The sequence below is a fragment of the Epinephelus fuscoguttatus genome, linkage group LG21 (genome assembly GCF_011397635.1).
Source record: "Epinephelus fuscoguttatus linkage group LG21, E.fuscoguttatus.final_Chr_v1".
NCBI lineage: Eukaryota > Metazoa > Chordata > Actinopteri > Perciformes > Serranidae > Epinephelus > Epinephelus fuscoguttatus.
The window spans coordinates 17,883,436-17,908,980 of record NC_064772.1 but is presented as its reverse complement, the minus strand read 5'-3'; the positions used below and the strand labels follow the sequence as shown (position 1 = coordinate 17,908,980).

Genomic DNA, 25,545 nt, shown 5'->3' with positions numbered 1-25,545 from the left:
TTGATGCGAAAGAGCAGCAGCTCTACTCTGAGCTCCCTCCGGATGTCTGAGCTCCTCACCCTATCTCTAAGGCTGAGCCCAGCTACCCCACAGAGGAAACTCATTTCGGCCGCTTGTATCCGCGATCTCATTCTTTCAGTCACTACCCAGAGCTCATGACCTTAGGTGAGGGTTGGGACGTAGATGGACCAGAAAATCAAAAGCTTCGCCTTCCAGCTCAGCTCCCTCTTCACCACAACGGTCCAGCACAGTGCCCGCATCACTGCAGATGGTGCATCAAACCGCTGATCCATCTCATGCTCAATCCTGAACAAGACCCCAAGATACCTGAACTATCTCGCTTGAACCTAACCCAGAAGGCAAAAGGTATAGGGCAAAAACAACAATTTGTGTGGAGGCTAGCCCCATTTCTCATCTTTTATGCTAAGCTAACTAACCTGCTGCTGGCTGTAGTTTCCAATTTACATCACAGATATTAGAATTTTATCAATATTCTGATATAACTCACAGCAAGAAAGAGGGTAAGTATATATCCCAAAACTATTCCTTCAATCTCTGAAGAAAATTAGCGGCAACTTAAGATGGAAGAAGACAGAAATTGTAAACTGGTCCAGCAGGTTGACTTCAAGTGGTAGAGAGGAAAACATAACATGCCTTGAGACAGGACATAAATGAGACCGTAGGCACAAATACAATAGAAAAATTAATGTACAGAAAATGCACTAAATTACGGAACAAAGTTAACCCAATGTCACCATTTCTAAATATGTCACCGCTCTATCAGAGTACAGCTTAGCAGTGCATTAACTGTGGCTGTGGGCTTTGCTGCTAATGGCAGAGCCATCAATCATCAATTAGTGCGACTTCTCCTATCCTGTCTCTGACACTAATACCCCAATGTTTCCATATATGAATGTTGTATGAATATTAATGAACTTTAACGCTTGGACTAGGGCTGGGTGTTCCAGACTAATAAATGAACAGATGGCAGGAGCATTATGGGTAGCTGTTCCCTGTGTTCATATTTTACACGTGGGAGTTGCAGCGAGCAGAGGACTGATTGTTCTGCTCACCGATCTGCACAGGTGATCTTCCACATTTACACATTTCCAGGAAAAGACGGAGGTGAGTGAAAAAAATAGTCTGTGGGGTAAAAACTCCTCTTGAAGCGTTATTTTCTGTCATAGTCAGGGTCAAAACGAGCCCAGGCAATAATCAGACGTTCAGCCGAGAAATGAGCCACTAAGAACCATTTGGATTTGTTCAATAAGCTTTTGACAGGCTCATAGTACAGAGTTTATAATGTCTACAGTGTTGGCAACACAGAGACAATCTGTAAACAACTAGGTCAAGCCTCAGCCTTCTTTCATCAAGTCTTTTATCTTTGTTATTTCCTTTCTTCAGCTCATCAGTAGGAGTGACGTAATTGGATGCACCCTCTTGGCCCGGTGGCCTCGATGGACAGCAACAAGCAGCTCGTGACCATGAATAGAGAACAGGCTAAGTGGGAAGCGAAGCCTCTGCAGAGCTCTTTAATAATGAGAAGCGATAGATGTGAGAAGTCCGTTAATCAATTCACACAGAAAGGAAAGATAATCAGGACAGGTGCAGATGAGACAGGAACTTTTCAGGCATCACTTGTTCCAAGTTTGTTCAAGTTTCCTCTGCACAGATCCATCATTAGGATCATTATTCTGTTATAATTATTAAAGTCTAGTCTGCATGATAACTCGATTATACAGACACAATGTGTAGCCATTTTGTTTGGAAGTCGAGGGAACATTTCATGAAATTACATCTTTTGGAGGTAATGGCTTCAATATGTCAGTAAAATGGCTATTTAATGATGTAGAGTGACGCATCATAACAGAGCTGTAAGGTCGTACTGCTCTCGAGAACTAAACGAAAAGGGCAGAATGTCCTGAACTGCTGAAGAGAAACAACTTACTGATCGAAAACCAAGACCATAAATGGTTTTTCTAACAACTTGCACTTTACTGTAATTCTCTACCCCATAAATCCCTCATTTTCATGGACTGATTAAGCTACAGTGTCCATAACTCTCAAATGCTGCTGCTGACTGAAAAATGCACATGGACTTTAATATTTTGTTCCAGATCCATAATGATGCTCCTTTCAGTAGATATTACACGTAATGCTATCAGGCACAACATAAAACAAAATAGGAACCAATAACAAAACTTTATAGCACATATTTCAGTTGCCTTACAATATTTTAAAGCTGCTCTAATCAATATTTTTCTATCAACAATGAATGAAATGACTATGTATAATATAAAAAGGAACACTTGTAGTGAAACAGAGAATTATCAGCTGTTTTTCTGCAGTACTTCACAGCGCATTTGTTGACAAACACATCTCCACAGACGCTGGAACCCAAAATCTAACCTGGTATGTCTATGTTTTATCATTGTCAGTCAGGTCCAAGTCCAGTTCTATTACAGCAGGTCCCAGGTCTGTTAATCATTATGTGTGATTAGCACTGATCACGAGAGAAGCACATAAGCATTGCGTGCGTAACTTTGTTTGTCACGATACTGGAATTTCTAACTTCAAAACAATATCTTAACAAATAGCAATATTCAATACCATTTTCGATACTATGGAGAAACATTGACATTGAAGGCATTACAATTTCTACTAAAAGATAAATATAAAAAGGCTAAAACATGACAACTTATCTATTCATGGCTAGTGGCAGAGAACAGCAGAATGACTGTAGTAAACAGTAGTAAAAAAGTAGTTAAAAAAAATCAATTTAATGACTGGGTTTGATGGGTCCATAGAACGGATCCGAAAACTGGGTCAGGCCTGCAATATCTCAAAAACATGTTGGGTATAAATGTTTTTAAATATTATTGGGCCTAATATTATCTCAGACAAAATTTTCTAGCTCCAATAGGGTTTGGGTCTGTCATGTGGAACCCATGAAGACTTTTGCTCTGTACTCTGGACCCAAATACAGGATGGCAGGCAGGTGGATTAAACAAAAAGCGAGATTTAAAGTAAGCTAATACCAGACACCCAAAGGCAGGCGACCACACGTAACAAGTGCGTAGCGGTAGTAAAAAGTACAAAGGAAAATGACCAGAAACTAAACTGGGTAAAAAACAAGGGACAAGAAACAAACGCAAACCGTGTAGCAGACCAAATACACAAGAAAATGAGGGTGTTAATGAGAGACAGGTGACAGCTAGGCTAATGGGAAACAGCTGCAACAAATTAGGGCGGGGCACACAATCACGAAAATGGGAAAACACACAAAGACAGGAGGTGGAAGACATGACACATGAGGAGTGAAAATAAAAACAGGAAACAAGAAAAAGCCAGGACAGACAGACAAAGTTAACCACTAGCTGGTGAACATTGTAGAGCTGAGGAGCAGCTAAAGAGCCAGATATTTCCCTCAGGAATTGGTAGCGACCAAAATTGAGCTAAGAGAAAGTTATTACTGGACTTTCATTTCAGGTAGACAGAAACATGACTTCAAATGAATGCTTTTTTCACAATGTTCTGACATTTTAAAAGGCAATTGATCAATATTTTATAAAGAACTTAGAGTTAGCTTGAAGATGACGACAAACATAAACTTATACAGAACACTGAGAGAAAGCCACCCAATCCCTCTTGACCATGCATCTCACCGTTCCGCAATTAGTGTCAGTCCATTCAACTTTACCTCCTCATCACTTCCCTGCTTAATTCATTGGGTTCTCTGGGAGGCCTTGTCAGCTCTCAATATTAATTACGACCTTCCATTTAATGAAGCATCCAGCCAAGCATAGTTAGTCAGACATAGTGTGTGTGTGTGTGTGTGTGTGTGTGTGTGTGTGTGATAGGCAGGGACATAGGATTGATAACGCCACATCCTCTTTCTCCAACACCATGCCAGAGATGATTAAAATGGCGCCTTTTAATTAAAATGCAATCACAGTGGATGCTGCTGATTACCTCAGGCAAAAAAAAACAAAAGGATGCTCAACTCATCGTGACTGAGGAAAGAAAAAAAAGCAGGTTATATCTTAATGAAGCATACTGACAAAAGAATGGCCACACTGTCTTGTGTAATTTTAGGCGTACATGATCATTTCACAAAGAAAATGACCTTTAATAAAAAAAAAAAAAAAGGAAACAAAGAAGAAAAATGCTACACTTGCTATTGAGTGTTGTCGCTCTGTTGCCATGTCAACTCCATCAGAGTAGCTCATCAATTGGAAACTAGTGGAGTCGAGTAAGTACAGCCTCAGTGGGATTTGGTGGATCGACAGAGATGGCTTGAGTGTGAGCTTTTTGTGCTACAATAACATACACTCAAACTGTTCAATGTGCAATCTTTATTTTTCATCTTGTGTCCCACTGTGTCGTGATGGCCTTTTTGTCTGATCAACAGACCAAAACCTGGATCTATTTATTTCACAATCACAGAGGACAAAAAAACTGCACATACTCACATATGAAAAGCAGACTTTTTGTTTTCTGTTTGGATCTTTGTTGTTTTTAACCTCTGTGAGGCACTTTGTGTTACTGTTGTATGAAAAGTGCCATATAAATAAAGTTGATTTGATTTAATTTGATTAAAATCTTTACACAAAACCTCTTATCAATGAATTAATGTGTAGTGCATATTCAAAATTGACCAACTGTTGCAGCTCTTGATAAATTATTAATTGTTTAGGTTATTTATTGAGTAAAATGATGATGATTTGGTTTAAGGCTCCCAGATGTGAGGATTTACTGCTTTGTGAGTTTTATATCATTGTAAAGTAACATCTGGACAAAACAATAAATTTTCAGGTGTCACCTTGAGCTCTGGAAAATTACAAAAGGCATTTTTCACTATTTCCTGACATATTAATGACTTAAAGGGACAGTTCACCCCCAAATCAAAACTACATATTTTCCCCTTTAACCTGTAGTGCTATTTATCAATCTAGACTGTTTTGGTGTGAGTTGCTGAGTGTTGGAGATATCGGCTGTAGAGATGTCTGCCTTCTCTTGAATATAATAGAACTAGATGGCACTCAGCTTGTGGTGCTCATTGCGCCAAAAAAGAAATTCATTTGAAAAACTCAACTGCAATGTCTCTTCTCAGAAATTATGACCTGGTTACTCAAGATAATCCACAGACCTTGCTGTGAGCAGTTTCGTGAAGGAACTATCTTCCTCCGACTGAAGTATGCCTGCCAATCGTATCACCACACAGAAGGAAGCGTGCATCTACTCATGGACAAGAGACTGATACTCATGCCATTGTGAGATGTAACAGTGTCCTCTTTGGCTGAGCTGTAACGTTAGCTCAATGGTGCAAGGTGAGCTAGCAGTAGCAGCAGCACTCTGCAACTCACACCAAAACAAGCTAGACTGATGCATAGCACTACAGGTAAGAGGAAGAACATGTTTTTTTGATTTCGGGGTGAACTGTCCCTGAAACAATCAATGAGTCATCAAATAACTGCCAGTTTAATCATTATTGAAAATAATCATTAGCAGCTGCAGTAGATGTGAGCGTTGCTGTAAATGTGCAGAAGCTTCCCCTCCCAAAATAGCCACTGTGTGACCTAATTTACAACTACAGTATGTAGGGAGAATCCAGGAGGTCAATGGATGCAGTAAGGCAGTTCACAGTTTTTAACATGATATACTGGTCGTTAGATGGTTGACTCTCAGAAAACTGCGAAATAAGAAGTAGCAGAAAGAAGTGAAACGCTACATATATTACAGGGTTTTGTCTCAGTGTGTCTTTGCAAATTAAATGCAAAATGTTACAGAGGTTTTGCATAAAAGCACTTCCAGAAATGCATGCAGAATGTGGCCTAAACCTCTCAAGAGCCTCTCTCCACAGCTGTGTAGCAGAGACACTTTCCCATGATGCCCCCTGCCTGTCTTATTACCACTAACTGCCATTAAGGGCAGCAAGTTTCATCTTCTGTATAAGTAAACAAGGATTAACACAGACACTCACATGTACACAAAACAATTCACCTTCACCTAAAATCTAAGCTACACAGCATTTCAGGGACATAACAACATGGGTGTCTCCCCTCAGGGGCGGTGAAATCAGAGAGGAGCGTGTTTAAAGGAAAAAGCTCATTTAAGGAAAAGCAATCATGTTAGAATGACTGAGAGTTTCTCATTACAAAATAATATAACCACATTAATATCTCAGATAATCTCCACCTGTACATTATCAAGCCATCCATTACACATCTCAGAACAGGTTTCGCTCTGGAGGAGCTGCTTGAGACTGATTCGAACATTTGGCCATGATTGGCCGACCTTGCCTGGAACATTAAGTATGTCCCGATGAGGCTAAACCCAAGGCTGAACAAGAAGTCAGAGACTTTATCGCTCACTTCTCCCTCACAGGTGGTTGGCCGGTGCCGGGATACCATCTGTGATGTCTGAGGGGCCAAGGAGGATGCTGGGAGTCTGGCAGCGAGGACAGCCACTCCCAGAGCCTGCTGCAGTTTAGGACATATTTCATTCACTCTCTGGGGCCACCGACATATCTTTTATTATAATTATAAGCTGCGACCAAGGACACCTGACTCATTTTTACTCACACACACACACTCACACACACCTGTACTGTCAGCCAAAAAAGCCATTTCAGAACAGTGCAGTGGGTGACAACGACAATAAAAGTGAAAGTGAATTGAAAAAGGGAGCGCGGCTGGAGCAGGGACAGCAGAGAAGAACATCACCTGCAAGCAAATTAGCATCAGCTTGACACCATGTCCGCAGATTTAAACAGCTTGTGTCATTAAGGCGCTCTCCTGCTAAAATTAAAGATGGCTCCAAGCTTTTCTCTGCTCCGAAAGGTCTGTTCTTGTCAAGAGCTGCATGTCACATGTCAGCAATGCAGCCATGGCAGCTCAACATTTTTATACAATCCTCATACGCTACTCATCCAAACATGACAAGACTTTGTTATAACAGCAGTTTGAATAATAATGTGACATTCTGTGCACCGACATTCATAAGGATTTTTTTTAACAATTCATTTTCACACCACAAAAATTTCATGCTGGGAGGCAGACGAGAAGATCAATACTACTCTCTTGTCTGTATGCTGAATATGAAGCTACAGCCAGCAGCTAGTTAGCTTAGCTTAGCGCATAGACTGGAAGCAGGGGGAAACAGCTAGCCTGGCTCTGTCCAAAGGTAACAAAATCCTCCAAAGCTGATAAAGAAATGGGAAATAGTCCAGCTCATAACCCTCTGTAAGACTGTAATTTGTTACTTTTACACTTCAGCTTTAGTTTGGATTAAAGAGGTGACTTGAGTCACATGACTTAACTAAAGTCACAAAATTGAGGACTTGAGACTTGCTTGACTAACACTGATAAAACACTCAATTTGTCTTGGTAATCATAACGTGATTTGGATTCAATGATTATGTCAGGCCTATTCCACTGGCGGCCCACCGGCCAGAGGCAGAGGCAACCTCAGACTGGCTCAGCATACATAAATCTACACAAAAATATTTAAAGAACATATAGCACCTAGAAGTACCTAATGAGTGAGCCATCTCGCTTCTCAAATCAGTATAGCAACATCCTAAATTATATTTTTCTCAAATTAGTGTTCTTCCATGTGACACATTCATAGTAGCTTTTCAAAACATCTGGGCATGCGTCCTATGTCTTTCCCTTAAAGTCTTCCTTGACCTTAAAGGAAAAAGTCATAAGGTGAAGTGAGTGTGTGGGTGTGTGTGTGTGTGGGAGAGAGTTGGGAGAGGGAGACACGGGTAGAAAGAGATAGTGTGTGTTATTGGTTGCTGTTATTGCCACTTTTTATGGCTCTGTGTATTGATAGCTCTCTTCTGCACTTTGTGATGTGCCTGGGTGAGATATGTGACTGTCATCTTTTATTTCAAAACTGAAACAATTAACCCTTTTTTTAACCAAATTTAATTGCATTTGTTAATATCTGTCATTAATAAAATCTAAAAGAAAGGTTTTGAATAGGCTGCTGAAAATGTCTTTCCCATCTACATTTCCTGGTTTTAAAATCCGGCCCATCTGAATTTGTAATTGAGTACCCCTGTATGATGTTGTCAGTGACAGTAGAAAAAAGAGAACTGTGGTACATGAATGTATTGTTTTAGCTGACTAATTAGCTTATTGGCTGGTTAAACGTTAGATTTCTAGCCAACGTTCGACCAGATCATTGGAAATTCTGACGACTTCACTTCTGACTTGCTTAACTTATAGCAAGGACTCAACTTGACTTGTTTGATTCTCAGTATAGTAGCTTGGGACTTGATTAAGACTCGAAGGTTAGAACTTGAGACTTGTTTGAGGTTTGCACCTGTGTGACTTACTGCCACCGTGCCACATGCACCCCGTGGCTCGACCAGTTAGGAACCACTGGGCTAGCGGATACATTGAAACTTCATGTTTCTCAACAACGCCAGGCTTAGGCACAAAAACCACTTGGTCATAGTTAGGAAAGATCATGTTTTGGTTATAAACGCCCATGTTTGATAGCACAAAACCCGCTGGAAATGCAGGGACAGGTAAGTGAAAAACCCCGGGGTTTGGTGGATCAGACACTGCTGGGAGACTCTGCAAATGGTCGGTAAAAACACCCAGGATCAGTGGCTCAAATGCTGCTGGGAAATGTCATGAAGGGTCGGTAATAAACTCGGGATCAGTGGCTCAAATGCCACTGAAAAACTAAAACCAACTCCAGGGAGTGTGTATTTTCGGAGTTAGGGACTTTGGAGCAATGGGCGTTTGTTTTGGGATAACACGCTGTCAGACAAATTGGCATTCGGTCCAATGGGACATGCTTTTGACTAATGGGGCTTCGAAATTTCAGGCTGTCAGAACAACGGCATGGCAGCGCTGGCTGCTGGCTGCAGCTTCATATTTAGCATACATACATGTTCTTCTCTGACTCTTGGCAAGGAAGAGTATTCTCAAAATGTCAAACTTTTCCTTGAAGGGAAATGAAATGCTTCAGAGAATAAATCTAAAAGTTATTTTAAAAACATCAATAATTAGTAGGAGCTGGAAGCAGAGTCTTTGAGGTCACTTTGACAGAAGAGGCAACCTGACATGAAACTACCTGACATCCAGGAGTGTAACCAAACACATTCTTCACCGACTTTCCAGAGAATTTGTCTCAGAATTCCCAGGCAGGCAGGTCATTCTCAGTCATTCAGCTGCCAGCTCCAGGCGACAGCCCAGACAGCGGCCATGAATTAAAGATGGCAGCGTCACTGCGGCAAGAGAGGACCCAGAAATAGGCCGGCCTGACCTTTTCTCTGACCCGCGTTGAATGATTCAGACATTTGATTGTCTCCCCTCTTCTGAGGTGTGATTGGGCGTTGAAGTGCCGAACCAGAGCAAGTCAAACAGCGATGCGTCCTCCTTCTGAGGTGCTCAAAGTGAACCAACACAACCTGGCCCCCAGGGAAATCTCTGGTCCTCCAGATGAAGTAAAAGGTTTAACTCTTTTCAGTGCCAGTTGAACCTCATTTTAAGTGCAGGTCATCACAGCATAGCCGTGTTTCGATACTACTTTCACTACAGATGAAAAGGAGACATTCAAATGCAGCTGTGCTCCAGTCATTCTTATGCCTGTTTGGTAATTTTATAGCTCCCAATGAAACTGCTCAGCTGCATCACCTGTGGAGTGAAGCACCTTTGGTTTTGTTAATACATATCAAGGGCCATTTGAATACCCTCTGAAGCATGAAACTGAATCCACACTTCAACCCACTCAGACCACTTCTCATCATGAAGGGAAAGGCAACTTTTGTGGCTTAAAGAGAATCCACAGATCTCTTCAAATCACACAAACCCACCAGCTTTGTCTCTTTCACTGACGGAACTGTTTTCATTAAGTACAGATTTTTAATACAATCAAACATCGGTGTGTGCTGGCTTAGATTATGATGATGTCATCCACAATTGTATGTCTGAAGACCTTCCCTTCAGCTGATTAAATCTCTGTCCTAACACAGGCTGGCACCATTTTTAGTATTAAACCCATTCCTGTCTCACCTGAAACTGTTCCTCTGAAATATTATAATCACCCAGTGCTAAGTCGATTATCTGCATTAGACTAAATATAGTTCAGCAGTGTTTCTCAAATGATGGCACAAGTACCCCTAGGGGTACTTTGAAGTACTGCAGGAGGTACATGAATCTTTAAAAAAATATATATATATCAGTCATGGAAAATTTCTAAAATAATTATGCTAAAAAATGTACAATTCCTATTTTTAATGCAATCTGCCATAAACTGTCAACTGCTGCAACAAAACACAGTCACATTCTTGTTTGTTCACTGTGACTGGGGGCCAGATTTGTTTTCCAAGGAATCGCAAAGGCATGTCCCTTCCCTCTATGCTTCTAATGGGCATACCCTATAATTGTTACCCTAACCGTAACTCTAACCCCTCATGCCTAAACCTGTCCAACCCAACCAACGAAGGCAACGAGTGCTAGTCAATCCGAGGGAGTAGGTTGGGTCATGCCTTCGCCATCCTAGGAAATAAAATTGGTGAAGGGGAAGCCAGTTTCTATTCTTTTTTTTTCCCCCTAAAGATATTTTTTTGGGCATTTTGCCTTTAATGGATAGGACAGGCAAGTGTGAAAGGGGGAGAGAGAGAAGGGGGGATGACATGCAGCAAAGGGCTACAGGCTGAATTCGAACCCGGGCCGCTGCGGCAACAGCCCTGCACATGGGGCGCCCACTCCACCACTAAGCCACCGACGCCCCACCAGTTTCTATCCTGAATGACAGACAAAAATCAAGATCATGGATTCATGGTTGAAATGTAGCAGCAATAAAACTGAAAACATGGAGAAAGAAGTGAGGGGGAGGTACTTGAATGAAAAAAAAATTGAAACTCAAGCAAGTACAGTTGCCTACGATATAGCACTTAAAATTACAAACAAATTCAGGTATGAAAATATTGATGAATCCCAGCTATGTGCATAAAACATTTGTGCCCATGGTTTAAGCACAGATTTTTGTGTACCCACTGTTTGTGAATGAGGCCTGATATCTACATAATATCTTATCTTATTGTTGTTATCCTGTTGTCTGAGAGTGACAAGACTGAAATCAAAACAGTAAAGTTGTAGGCCATAAAACAAAAGCAATTAACTGAAAGTTGCTTTAAAGCTCCACAGAGCTGAGCATGTACTGCAGAGTTTGGTGATAATCCTCAGTAGGGAAGAACCCTGTTGACATTACACAGTCATTTGATCCATTGCTGATATAAAAATATTGGTTAAAGCAGCTTTAAGGTTTGTTAAGACATGAAGCTGGTACTCCTCAATATTTAGCCAAAGTTTTGATGTGATTAATGCACCATATGCACAAGCCACTCTGAGCTGCCCTACAATGTAATGCCACAACAGGGGGAAAAATTGGGACGGGGTAGGATAAAAATATATAAATAATGAATAATGGTACAAACAGCTTGTTTAATCAGAGCTGGGTATGGAGTCTTTTTAGTGGATTTGGGCCAAAAATTTGCAGGGACAATGTCACTAATGTACTCTGCAGACTACAGTAGTCATAACAATTAGTCACAAAAATAGGAAAATAACCTCCCCCATTAGATCTGTAGCATCTCTCCCTCGCCTGGCTTCCTCCTAACAGTCATTCTGTTTCCCTGCTGCACTGAGAAATGGTCTGGAGTATTAATCAGCATCACCCTTAGACGAAGCAGACACATTACTGCTTTAATCACAGCTGAAATAGTATAGATTAATTCTTGCGCTCAGCTCGCAGCCTTCAGAATCCTCATTACTCTGTTATTGTCCTCATTATAAATCTTGGCTCTTCGACACAGAGGTGACCTTCACACTGACCCTTTTACCAACGCCGTTTAATTTGAACCGAATGAAAGTCGTGAAAAGGCTTAACAGAGCCGTTGAAGCTTCCTTCTAATGCCCAAGGCTGTTTTCACACTTTGTGTCACAAGGCGGTAGAGCTCAGGTGTGGAGCGAGGTGAGAAAGGACTATGCACTGTTATGTGCAAGTGGGTGAACAGTTTTAAAACATAGTAGTGTTAATGCATCACATTCTTAAACCTGACAAGCCTCCGAGGAGTAAAACGCGTCTACTGAAATGTAATTTAATTTAGATAAGAATGAAAAGAAAGAGCAGTCCTTATGAACTTCCTCTGGTGGCACTCTTCCTCCTTGACCCAGAATATCTTCTGGGTTCACCTTGAACCGGAGCAAGAAAGAGAGTAACGAGATGGATTGCCTCGACACGCCTATTTGACACAGTTCCGACTTCCTTCCTCTCAAGAGCCGCTGACATTTGTTGGGAAAGACACAGAAGCGCAGCCAGCCGCTTTGCTCCCACTGCCTCGTCTCAATAACCGCTCAAAGCCAACACACTCCTCCGAGCATCTGTTGAGTCACAAAGAAACATTGCACTTCGTCTGTTATCACACCAGCCGTGGCAGCATCCCAAGCCAGGAATATACAGCCTGCTTTGTGTCAGGAATTCAGTGCTTACACTTAAAAGGCTCCAACTCTGAAAATTAACCAAACAATCTTATATTCCCCATGCATTCTGAAACACAGCAACACTTCATGAATAGCTTATCAGTCCACAGTTCTCAAAACAAGGCTGCAGCAGCTGTATGATGGTTCACTGCAGCTGAGAGGAGGTCGTTCATAACACTGTGTGCTGTTTATTAGTTGGAATCAATAGGCATATATTGCATTCAACAACAGATGATGGCAGAAAATCTTGATGTTAAGACCAATTACACTCACATTCAATGCTGCAGCTGTTGAGATTATTAATTTAGAAAAACAGGCTTTGCAAACAGTGCACCAAATGTTCATTTAACCGCCCTGCGCAGCCATGTGCACAATGAAGAGCTGTACTCCACAATAAAAATCTCATCCAATAAATAGTTTGCCATTTAGTGGATGAGTCAAAGCCTATGGTGAATTCTAGAAAAGCCCCACATCCAAAGTGTCAATAAAGTCTGAACTGAAGGCCGACGGTTGCTGACCCTTTATCAGTCCAGTCGAGATGACTCAGACATCCTGAGAGATGAGAAAAATGCTCTGTGACCTTTACAGAGACTATGAGAGACACTACGGCAGGGTTTTATTCGTTCTGGCAGTCCCATTATCCTTGGATCAGTTTTACTTTAATTAGGATTTGGTATCAGAGGGCATTCAAGCAGAGTGTTAGAAATGAGAGTTTTCATTATTCAGAAATGTCTCAGCTTTTAAAATCAAACATGCAGCATGAGCAAATGTGAGAATGTGTTGCTTGTGTTGGTATTAAAGCTTATTGATATGAGGTCTGAATGGACATGTTATGAAGTTAGACAGTTTATTTAAAGGGTTTTGGACAGGCTAGAGCTCAATGGATGGCAATTTTGGTCTGATAGGGTCCAGTAACGTGGCTGACGAGGGCAGTAGAGCTCCACTTCCATTTGGAGAAACGTGCTTCGGAAACAATGCCAATTCAAAAATGCGTACAAAAATCCAAAACAAATACAACAACAGAAACATGCTGCAAATAAACAACATGCAAAAGAAAGCCATAAAAAATAGATTAACGGCAAAAACTCTGCAAATACAGAAATGATGCAAAGTCAAAAAAACCTTTCAGCCTCTATGGGAGGCGCTGAGTGAAACAGCTTGATATTTCACCCACGAGAGAGACCATAGACTGCAAAAATAATGGACATAGCTAACATGATGTCACCCATTGGTTTGCGGACTCCAGTTTTGCAGCCTCAGATTTGGCATTTCGGCCATTGCCATCTTGTTATTTTGGAGCCAGAAGTGATCATATTTGGACACGAAGCTGGTGCTGTGGAGGAGCGAGGGGTGGATCTGACTGTGATGCTGAGGACACTATCTGCAGACAGCCTGTCACTCAGAGCGGCCTGTCATTAAATATGTGTAACTCTAATGTAAATGGATGAGTTAAATAAAACATCAGCCCCCCTACAGCTGTCATGAACGGGGCAATCGCTATAGAAATCAAAACCATTTTTTGTACCAGGCTTATTTATGTTCCGGCTGTTAAGTTGGGCATATAGCGTAGGTGTGTATGGGGATTGACAGGCCTCTGGAGCCAGCCTCAAGTGGCCATTCAAAGAACTGCAGTTTTTGGCACTTCTACGTGGGCTTCATTTTTCAGCTACTTGAGAGACCAGATGAGAGGGTGTGTTTGTTTTTAACAATTAAGAAAAGTAGAGTAAAGAGGTGACATAAAAATGTATGTACTGGAAATCCTTTTCACATTTGGCCTTGGTCTTTTATAATATTATCAAAGATAAACAGATTTACGTAGCTATTGTTAGCATCAGGGGTGTAGTGGTTTTTGTGTGCTGGAGCGCATTTATGATGTGCATGCACGGTTAAGTTATGGCTCATTTTATGTAACCACTTTACTAGTAAACAGTTAACAGCTATAGACTGAGAAAAATATTACAATTCACTTTGCTGTTACAATGTTACTGCAGGCAGCTACTAGCAGCTTTTAATGTGGAACGTTTCCTTGCATGTTACTCAATGCAAAGCTGATGTCTTGGTTCAGTCAACACGCCTTAAATGTCATTATGACAACTTTGACTATACCTTTTGTTTTTATTGTCTCTCTTGCACAACATACGCTTTAGTGATGATTGGATCTTAAAGCACTTAAAAAATGTACATGAATTTCAACCAGATTATGCAAACTGCAAATATCACTAAGTGGAGGAGCGTTGTTGGTGTGCTACGGCAGCACTACAGCCCTGGTTAGCAGCTAAGCTTTTAGCACACTTGCAGCATGTTTCCGTTGTTACCAAGACTTGGATTTTTGCATGTGTTTTTGAATTGGTGTCATTTCTGACACTGCAGTATGTTTCTCCTACTGGAAATGTTTTGGGACCTTGAAGCGCCTATGCTCCTGTCAGCCATCATATTCCAGACTGAAATATCTCAACAACTGTTGGATGGATTGCCATTAAATTCTGACAGACATTTGTAGCCTCCAGAGGATGAATTCTACAGACTTTAGTATTCGCCATCATGAAGTTGATATTTGTGGTTTTAATAAAATGTCCCAGCAACACTTTAATGGACTAGCAGGAAATTCAGAACACACATTCATGCTCCCTCACAATGAGCCTTTGGACATTCCCTCTTTGATGATCTTTGGACATTTCCTCTAGCACCATCAAGTCAAAATTTTAATTTGGTTTGTGAACAAATACCCACAAAACTATAATACCATTCCCATATACCTAAGCTGTGCTTTGTGTTTAGTGCTAATTGGCAAATGTTTGGCATGGTAAACAATCTTGATTTTATTTTTTTTAGTTGGCTGAAAGAGAGTCGGTGGAAAACTGTAGGTTACTTTAAAATGTAACTATCAGTCTTATTTTTATTGGTGTCTTTTCTGTTTTCTGATAGTTCAATAAAAGGAATTTGGGCTGCAACAATCTATAATCTCTTATTGTTATTTTCTTGATTAATGGGTTTTAATGGATTAGTTGTTTAGTCTTTAAAATGTCAGAAAATGGAAAAGAAGAAAGCAATCAATCAGTGTTTCCAAAAGCCAAAGATGACGTCCTCAAATGTCTTGTTTTGTCCACAAGATATTCAGTTTACTGTCATAGATGAGCAAAGAAACCATAAAATATATCACATTTAAAAAGCTGGAATCTTTTTTTAAAATAATAAAACCAATATATCGATTAGCAAAATAGCTGGTGATTGCTTTAATAGTCGACAACTAATCGATTTATCATTGCAACTCCAGTGTTGGAAATAATTTCCTTACATTTTTTAAAAATCCAACAAGCAATTTGTTGTATTTTAGCAGTATACTAAAAGCAGCAGATAAAACCGAGCATGCTACTATGCTAAAGTTAGCATTTAGCTCAAAGCACTGTTGTAAGTGGATACAGCCCCACAGAGCCTCCAGCAATGGCTGTAGACATTGTTTCCATTTCTATTCTGCTACAGATCAAAACACGAAATGTGAGATTTCATGATTTGTCTTTACAGACAGCTTATTTCTAAACTGAATTTGAAGCGCAGTTGTGGTTCCCTCTTAAATTTCTCTTCTTTCACATTAATTAATTTTTTTTTTTTTTTGCACTTTTAGTAAAAAACTCAACTGTTTTAAAATGGTTGGTGGGATGTCGTCTCATGTGAACTATAATGGGCTTGATCCCAGGATGAGCCCCGTGAAAATAACTGGTCCCCTAGGACAGACAGGGAGTGCCCTAGCAATTCAGGAAATCATAAGGACAGCACAAAACCCGCAACATATAGGATGAAAACGAAGCTCTTCCAAGTGAAGCAAGATGTCTAACCTTACTCAGATAGATACCATGTTCATAATCCATACTGTTGTAAAATGTCTGTCCACATGTCAGAGCACATTTCAATCCTCTCAGATGATTTATAACCACTATAAGATATTTGATATTACCACTCAGTCCTGATATCTATGGGATGACAGAGCCTTGTGGCAAAATAGATAGAGCTCAGCAGCCTATGAATCAAATCTAACTTGTCTGGGTATATTAGGCGATGGCTGCTGATAGCCAGGCGTAATGAAAAGGCCCAGCAGCATAGCCTTAAAGGACAATGTCTCCATGTACATATTGCACATAACCAACCCTGTCATATATCTCTCTCCATCAAAATGTCCTGTAACAATCCTTAATTTGAGTCATTTCTATGAAGCCAGTGTGGCTGAGCTGAGACTGAATCCTTAAAGTTGCAAATGCTGCAGAAGGCCTTGGTAATCAGCACAATCAATATGGTGTGATGAAATGTTTTTTTTTAATTTTCATGCAGTCTCACTTGTTTATCTGAGTCTGATCTCCATGTTCCTGTGAGATTTGTGAATGCATTATTGGACTACAGCTACCATCCTGATGGGTGTTGGATTGATATTTTCATTTAATTAAACCCCAAATGCTATTCATAACTTGTTTCTTGTTATCAGATTGATATTTCTCCATTCCAGTTGCCTCCCTGTCTGTTCAACAAACTTGCTGAAAGTATTTATCTTGCTAACAAAACATGACCTTGCAGTTGGGGAACGGCTGCCTGTCTCATTAACAAACTATGGGATTTTCAGTGGTTGTTATTGGGATTCAGGACAGTGCCAAACCTCTGCAAACAGTAAGAGATGCTGAACAGAATTTTAACAACAGGCCTGATAGCAACACTGATTGCAAGGCACTAGAGTGTTAATGCGCAACAAAATCTATTTCTGCAAATTTTCTATTGGCAGGGCGCTCTTCAGTAGTCAGTGAATTCATTATTCAAATTATATTCTTCCTAACTTACTGTAAACAGAGCATTAACCTTGCTGCACAATGCCACCCTTTCGCTGACTCTCAAGCATGCTTTTGAATTGTGCCGCGTTTCAAGGCATTGGACTCCAGGCTGGTTGTTGAGTCACTCCCACAGGAAAGAACCAGAAAAGTACAACATGCTAACCTATCCATGACCTCGACTGTTTGTCAGAAGACAAGAGCGTCATCCAGGAGGAGACGGCACGGACGTTATGATCAGATCAAGGTGACTAAACAGCATGCCTTCGCATTTTACTGCTGTTTATATCATCCTGTGAGGGCTAGAGTGAATCTAAAATATGTGAGGCAGTTGTGACTTACTGCCTACTAAAATGCTCTATGAAGGCAGAGAACTACGGTGAAATTTCAGGCTGGTAGCAACAGATAGAAAAGTTGTTCATTTTGTGCCCAGGGCTGGAAATTAGCACCAGTCACCAGCCAAATGCTGGTAAAATATGCAAGTGGCTGCTATATTTGCTTCACTCACCAGCCAATAAAACAATGGCACTCTATTGAATGTCTGGTAGATTTTGGAATCCACCAGACACAGTGGCAGGTGGACAAAACGTTAATTTCCAACATTATTTATGCCTGTTTGATTAGACCTCCATAAGTCCCATAAAACCTGCATAAGACCAAAAATGCAGATACTACAATCTGCCTTGCCAATTTTCAGTGAAAAACACAGTATCAAACAATGAAATGAATGTGTTCATGTTTGTTGTGCTTTTTAACTATTTGAAAAAAAAACAACAATAAATTTATTTTGATTATTACAATGCATAGTTATAGATGTGAACTGTATCTTTTGTGCTAGTGTCTGTCCACTATCTAAAGTATATTGAATATTTACACTGTATTGCAATGAATGATAAATTAATCTACAATTTAATACATTCAAATTAGTGATTTTAAGAGGGATTAACATGTATTTCTGTTTTGCTAAGTGTCTGCCTGTCCATGTACTATTAATACTTAATTTGAAATCAGTTTGTGAAGAAAGGCACTATCTACCTTGTTCCTGAGGGCACTACTGTAGAGTTGATTATAGGTAAAAGTTCTGGTGAGGTAGAGGAAGAGGTTTGTCGCATTCACTGCCTATAGTTAGTCTCAGTGGCTAATCATGATGGCTAACCGCTAACGGTGGTTCTTTTTGATATTATTTCACCTTAAATTTAGCAAATATTGATTTTCTTTTAACAGATACTTCATTAACATTAAATTAACTTTTTCTAAAATATTGTAAATGTGTTCATTCAACAACAGTGTGTTAAATTTGCAGCCAGAACAAAAAGGGATTGTTTCTGTAACCACTGATAGTTTCCATCATCTACGAACAAACAGGAAGATGTTTCTACCCGCACTGTACAGCATTTCTACTGCATTGCTAAAATGTGCTTCTGTGCCTTGTTATCTGACACCAAGGGCTGCTACAATTAAGTGAAACGCTGAAATGGTAGTTACTCTTACAAATCTATTTTCCATTAGCAAAAGTTTAGCTGGGTTTTCATCTAAGTAGTTATGTGTAATAACAGAATAACCAAAATGTTGGTTCACCAAAATGTATATCAGAAAAATGAGTTCCCAACTGGGTGAATTCACGAGAACGCACACCTGAAGTTGTAACAACAACTAAGAAAGTTGGGGAAAAGTTCGAAACCTGAGTTGCTGAGTTAACATCATATGCAGAAGCAGGGTATGCAAATGTAAATATTCAGTTGATGGTAATAAACTTTTTATTACTTCACATATTACATGTCACTTTTTTTGCTCACATTATTTGGAATATGGTATTAGGTTGCAACCCTTAGTTGCTGTCAACTTACAGTGACCTAGATTAGCTAAAAAAAGCTGTTAACTAGAATTAGTAAAGCAATATTTTAGTAGTTTTAGGGGATGTACTGGTGCAGCAACAAGTTTGAGTTAGGTTTACGACCGTGGTGTAGGTTGTTTATAGCCTAATGTTAGCTTTTTACTTTTAGGCTTCATGTTGATTTGTGAAGACTATCTTTCTGAACAAAATGTGTAAGAATCATAAACTTTTGCTACAGAGCTTATTTCCAACAATAATTCAAAATCCAATGGAAAAATCCCAAAGGCCTTTTGACAAGCGAACCAGTGCAATGTTAACTTCAGCGTCGCAGCCACTGAGGCAAACTATACACAGTCAATGCGACTAACTACCTCCTCTATTTCACTATTTCAAGTATTACCCATAATCATGTCTACAGTAGCACCCTCAGGAATAAGGTGGATAGGGCAGAAGAGCAATGAATAAGTTTAATTTAGCTAGCCTAGCTAATTTTAGCAAAGGCTAGCTATGGCTACCTCCCCTGCTAGCTAACACTTGATACATCTCCCCAGTGATCTCAGCTCCTTTAGCGTAAGCTTTCTAGTTGTCTGTCTCTCTGTACTAATTCAAGATGCTGTTCTGACAAAAATGATACATTTCCACTGCATCATTTTTTGTAATTTGGTAAAACTGATGCCAAAAAGTCTGATTCAAGTCTTAAATCAATGTGACCTAGTTACAGCATTTTGGTTTTCTAGGGCAGAATAGCAGAGCTTGAACTACCTCTAAGACATGCATACCTCATGTATTCAAATATCTTATTTTTGCTGTCTGTCCGCATGTCTGCATGAATACCACCGATTTACATTGCACAAGAGCTTGTGTATTAAAAAGTCAAATTCTGTGAACTCTTGGTAGGGTCAGGCGACTGTTGCAGTGCATTAAAGTACTTTAAAAATGCTAAAGAGTTGACACTATTTTTCCGGCACTATGAATTTGAAAAGTTTGGAGGTTTTTAGTGCTATGCACAGAGCCAAATTCACACCACTGATTAAATTTTACAGCACTTAATTTCATAATCAGAGCGTGCAGCTGCAGACTTATTTCTCCCCGTCTGGCTTTCATGTGCTCTCAGACAGACAGGACATAAACACCTACGCACAGCACACTCTCGCTGTCTCTCCTCCACACAAACACAACCATGCATATATATGTGCACTGGTTTTATTATAAGTAGATAGACACTATATACAATTACACCAGGACACCTTGATCCTGAGCTTTCCAATGACACAGCGTAATCCGCAGAGGGACTCATTAAAAACAATAAGCACCTCTAAATCCCTGCCACACTCTGACAATGGAGACCTTTTCCACACACCCAGAAAAACATGCTGAGAATTCAATGAGAGAAATGCACTCAGGGAATAAACACTGACTCATTCACAAGTATTGTAAGCATAAATTAGACGACTTGCAGGTAGAAAAACCTCACCTGTCAAATAACAATTAATGTCCTTTCTATATTGTGTATGCTGACCTAATAGCCAACAAGATCATATGAAGACAAAAATTAAACTGTACAGTGGGTGCATGAATATAACCCATTAAAAAAAAGATAGACACCCTCTGCTTCTAAATATAAAGAATATGATGCAGCTCGGAGCCTGTATGAATCATCACAGAGCAGGAGTGCCAGCTTGAGACCTATATTTGCCTCTTGCTCATTATAAAGTTTATACTGTCATGTGTTCTGACTGCTGATCCCAGGCCAGTAAGTGTGACTAGAGGTGCAAATTGGAGCTTGTAAGTAAGGAGAGACACACTTGAACCTAAAGCAGTAAAAATGAGATCCTCTAATCTCTTTCCATCTTTTACCAAAGGACACAATTATCACAATGGCTTCTCTAATATGTCATACTTTGGACATGTGCCATACTTTTTCAAATTATAGCAGTAGTGTCTGAGGCAAGAACAAATCAAGGGTAATGAAAATACAACCGGGCCAAGTCTGAAAATGAAGCAGGGCTGTATGAAAGATGCCCTTTTTCTGAGGAGGCATAGGATATTATTAAATATTTAACTGGATTTAAAATTGCATGCTCCTTACGGGCATGTGTTGAGTAATTTTTATGAGCACGGAGGCTATTAAACCCATGTGAAATTGAGTGCATTATTATGATTGTGTGTGTCAATCAGGCTTAACACTCATTATAGGCTGTAGAAGTTGTCCTTTGTAAAGTGTAAAGCATAAAGTGTTTTTTTATATGGAGCTAGCAGTAAGGATAAATACCAGCGTTCATAATAGAAGCAATAAGTCTCACAGCAAACATTTTATCCACTGGGCCTGATAGATTATGTAACTTTTCCTGTTGGATCTTCACATCTCATGCAAACAGCTACAGCAAAACACAAACACAAGTTTTTGGAAATAGCAAGAAGATGATGAGCATATGCAACTACTGTAATTAACTATAATATTAAATTACTTTTGCACTGTTTGTGTAAACAACCCAGCCAGGTGGATTAAGCACCACGGACACAGTCTATAGGCGCCGAAGAGATAAAACACTTGGAAAACAAGAGCACGGTTTGGAAAATGATAATAAAAACAAAATGCAACACAATTTCTTACCAAATTTTCTGTCAGCGATGGCAGGTGAGGAGCAGAGGCTGACAGCCAATGCAGCGAAGAGGATGGGACACCACAGTGAATCCATACCGCTCCTGCCTTATACAGTACTACTAATCCATCGCACACCTCCGCTAAAACAGCATGATGAACGCCGACTCAGGTGGGAGCTGCTCGGACGAGACTCGGACTACAGAAACATGTTTGAGGAGAAAGCTGAGGAGAAACGCAGGGGCTGAATGTACAAAAAGGAAATCGCTAAATGGCAACACAATACAGGCGTTGTTTCAGCACCACAAACAGCAACGAGCTTCACGGAGGAGCCCCTCCTAAATTACTGACGTCAAACACACATGGTGAGGAGGGATGATGCGTGCAGCATGCAACAGCGCCCTGGAAGGAAGCACAGAAGGAAGGATGGATGGACGGACGGACGGATGGATGGATGGATGGATGGATGGCAGGGGAGACAAGAAGCCATGAAGTTTACACCGACTGATACATCTTTTCTGTCTGGATAAATAAATGTATTGTTCCAAATTTAGATTTGTGGGAAACACATGTCACAGACAAAATGTCAACATAGGAAAGATATAGAAAAGCGCAAATGAAACTAAATGTTTTTGTTGTCCTTTTGTGGTGATTTATTATTTGTAATGTTTCTATTATTGCAGTGACTTTTACAGCACAAGTGCAGCAAATAAATATAAAATAATAAATAAATATAAAAACCCATGTCTGTCTATTAATCCATCCATCCGACCATCTATCAGTCTATCACCTAACCATCCATCTAACCCGTCTATCTAACATCTATCTATTTAACCATCCAACCATCTATCTATCCACCTAATTGTCTATCTATCCACCTAATTGTCTATCTATCTATCCATCTATCCATCCATCCATCCATCTAATTGTCTGTCTGTCTGTCTGTCTATCTATCTAATTGTCTATCTATCTATCTATCTATCTATCTATCTATCTGTCCATCTATCTATCTATCTATCTATCTATCTATCTATCTATCTATCTATCTATCTATCTATCTATCTATCTATCTATCTATCTATCAAGTCGCCTATCTATCTATCTATCTATCTATCTATCTATCTAGTCGCCTATCTATCTATCTATCTATCTATCTATCTATCTATCTATCAAGTCGCCTATCTATCTATCTATCTATCTATCTATCTATCTATCTATCAAGTCGCCTATCCATCTATCAATCTATCTATCTATCCATCCATCCATGTAACATCTATTCATCTATCTGCCCATCTAACTGTGTATCTATCTGTTCATCTGTCTATACAGTGCCCTCCAAAAGTATTGGAACAGTGAGTCCAATTCGTTTACTTTTGTTGTAGACTGAAAACATTTGGGTTTGACATCAAAAGATGAATATGAGACAAGAGATCAACATTTCAGCTTTTATTTACAGGTATTTACATCTGGATCTGATACACAACTTAGAAGATAGCATTATTTGTAATGGAACACAAAATTTTTAGGTGAGCAAAAGTATTGGAACATATAAACTTAAAATAGATTAAAGTGAATGAGACTTAATATTTAGTTGCAAATCCTTTGCTTTCAATAACTGCATCAAGCCTGTGACCCACTGACATCACCAACTTTTGCATTCTTCTTTTGTGATGCTTTTCCAGGCTTTCACCACAGCCTCTTTCAGTTGTTGTTTGTTTTGGGGGGTTACTCCCTTCAGTCTCCTCTTCAGCAGGTAAAATGCATGCTCTATTGGGTTTAAGTCTGGAGACTGACTTGGCCAGTCTAAAACCTTCCACTTCTTGCCCCGATGAACTCCTTTGTTGTTTTGGCAGTGTGTTTTGGGTTGCTATCTTGCTGCATGATGAAGGATCTCCCAATCAGTTTGGTTGCATCTTTCTTTAAATTAGCAGACAAAATGTTTCTGTAGACTTCTGAGTTCATTTTGCTGCTGCCATCATGTGTTACATCATCAATGAAGATGAAAGAGCCCGTCCCAGAAGAAGCCATGCAAGCCCAAGCCATGACATTACCTCCACCGTGTTTCACAGATGAGCTTGTATGTTTGGGATCATGAGCAGATCCTTTCTTTCTCCAAACTTTCGCCTTTCCGTCACTTTGGAAAAAGTTAATCTTTGTCTCATCAGTCCATAAAACTTTTTCCCAGAATTTTTGAGGCTCATCTCTGTACCTTTTGGCAAATTGCAGCCTGGCCTTCCTATTCTTCTTGCTAATGAGTGGTTTGCATCTTCTGGTGTAGCCTCTGTACTTTTGTTCATGAAGTCTTCTGCGAACAGTAGATTGTGATACCTTCACTCCTGCCCTCTGGAGGTTGTTGCTGATGTCACTAACAGTTGTTTTAGGGTCTTTCTTTACAGCTCTCACAATGTTTCTGTCATCAACTGCTGATGTTTTCCTTGGTCTACCTGTTCGTCTGTTGCTTAGTACACCAGTGGTTTCTTTCTTCTTCAGGACATTCCAAATGGTTGTACTGGCTATGGCCAATGTTTGTGCAATGGCTCTGATTGATTGTCCATCTTCTCTCAGATTCACAATTGCTTCTTTTTCACCCATAGACAGCTCTCTGGTTTTCATGTTGGTTCCACCTCTAAATGCAGTCTGCACAGGCAAAACCTATCATACCCAATCTGAAACTGAGCTCAGACATTCAGTGCTATTTATTGTTTGAATAATCAATGTAATTGGGAGACACCTGGGCAACAAAACACACCTGTCAGTGACATGTTCCAATACTTTTGCTCTCATGAAAAATGGGTGGGTTCAAACAAAAGGTGCTATCTTCTAAGTTGTGTATCAGATCCAGATGTAAATACCTGTAAATAAAAGCTGAAATGTTGATCTCTTGTCCCATATTCATCTTTTGATGTCAAACCCAAATATTTTCAGTCTACAACAAAAATAAAGGAATTGGCCTCACTGTTCCAATACTTTTGGAGGGCACTGTATATCTATCTGTCTATCTTATCCAACTAACCATCTATCAAACCGCCTATCAATCTATCATCTAACCACCTATCTATCAAATGTCTATCTAACCATCTATCCATTCATCTAACATCTACGTAACCATCTATTCATCTATCTGCCCATTTAACTATCTATTCACCGGTCTATTTTATCATGTCTATCAATCTATCTATCTAACATCTATCTATTCATCTGTCTATCTAAGTGTCTATCCATCCATCCATCCATCCATAGCTATCTAATAATTTTAGGGTACAAGTGCATCCAAGACGATACCTTTACACACCTTACTTACTTATATACCATAAAACTTCAATTAGTAGCCCGGGCTACTATTTTCTTAAATCACTGAAATCAACAGGCCTATAATTGGGACAGACCTTTAATTCCTTTCACTTTAAACTGTTGCTCAGCAAAGATGTACAGACATATACAGTCAAATTGTTTATTGAAACAAGTATGAATATTACTTGTTTAAAACTTGGCTTTGGGTAACATGTTTATTATGAATCATTCATTTGATCTAGCTCTGACAGACAGATCAGACATAAAGTTACAGCACTTCCAGCATACCAACAGAACACCATTTTATCCTGTTAAAACAATATTCACAACTTGGATTACTTTTTACTTACAGGGAATAATTTACTTACCTGGTTTAATCGAGGAATGGACACATAATTTGAGGTAGCAAACAACCCAGTTTTATACATCTGAAAAACTACCTCAAAAATTTTCTTCAGTAAGTGAACTTAGTTACTTTCCACCATAGATTACATAATCAAA

General features: G+C 39.7%; 1 protein-coding gene across 1 annotated transcript in view; it reads right to left on the bottom strand.

Annotated features, from left to right (window-relative positions):
• The window catches only part of ptprn2 (protein tyrosine phosphatase receptor type N2), a 176,056-nt gene extending 153,958 nt beyond the window's left edge, over positions 1 to 22,098 (bottom strand). The window contains exon 1 of the mRNA XM_049565193.1: positions 21,766 to 22,098. Within this exon, the coding sequence (XP_049421150.1) occupies positions 21,766 to 21,850 (85 nt within the window). The 5' untranslated portion in view covers positions 21,851 to 22,098. The remainder of the gene's footprint in view (positions 1 to 21,765) is intronic.
• Positions 22,099 to 25,545: the final 3,447 nt, after the last annotated feature.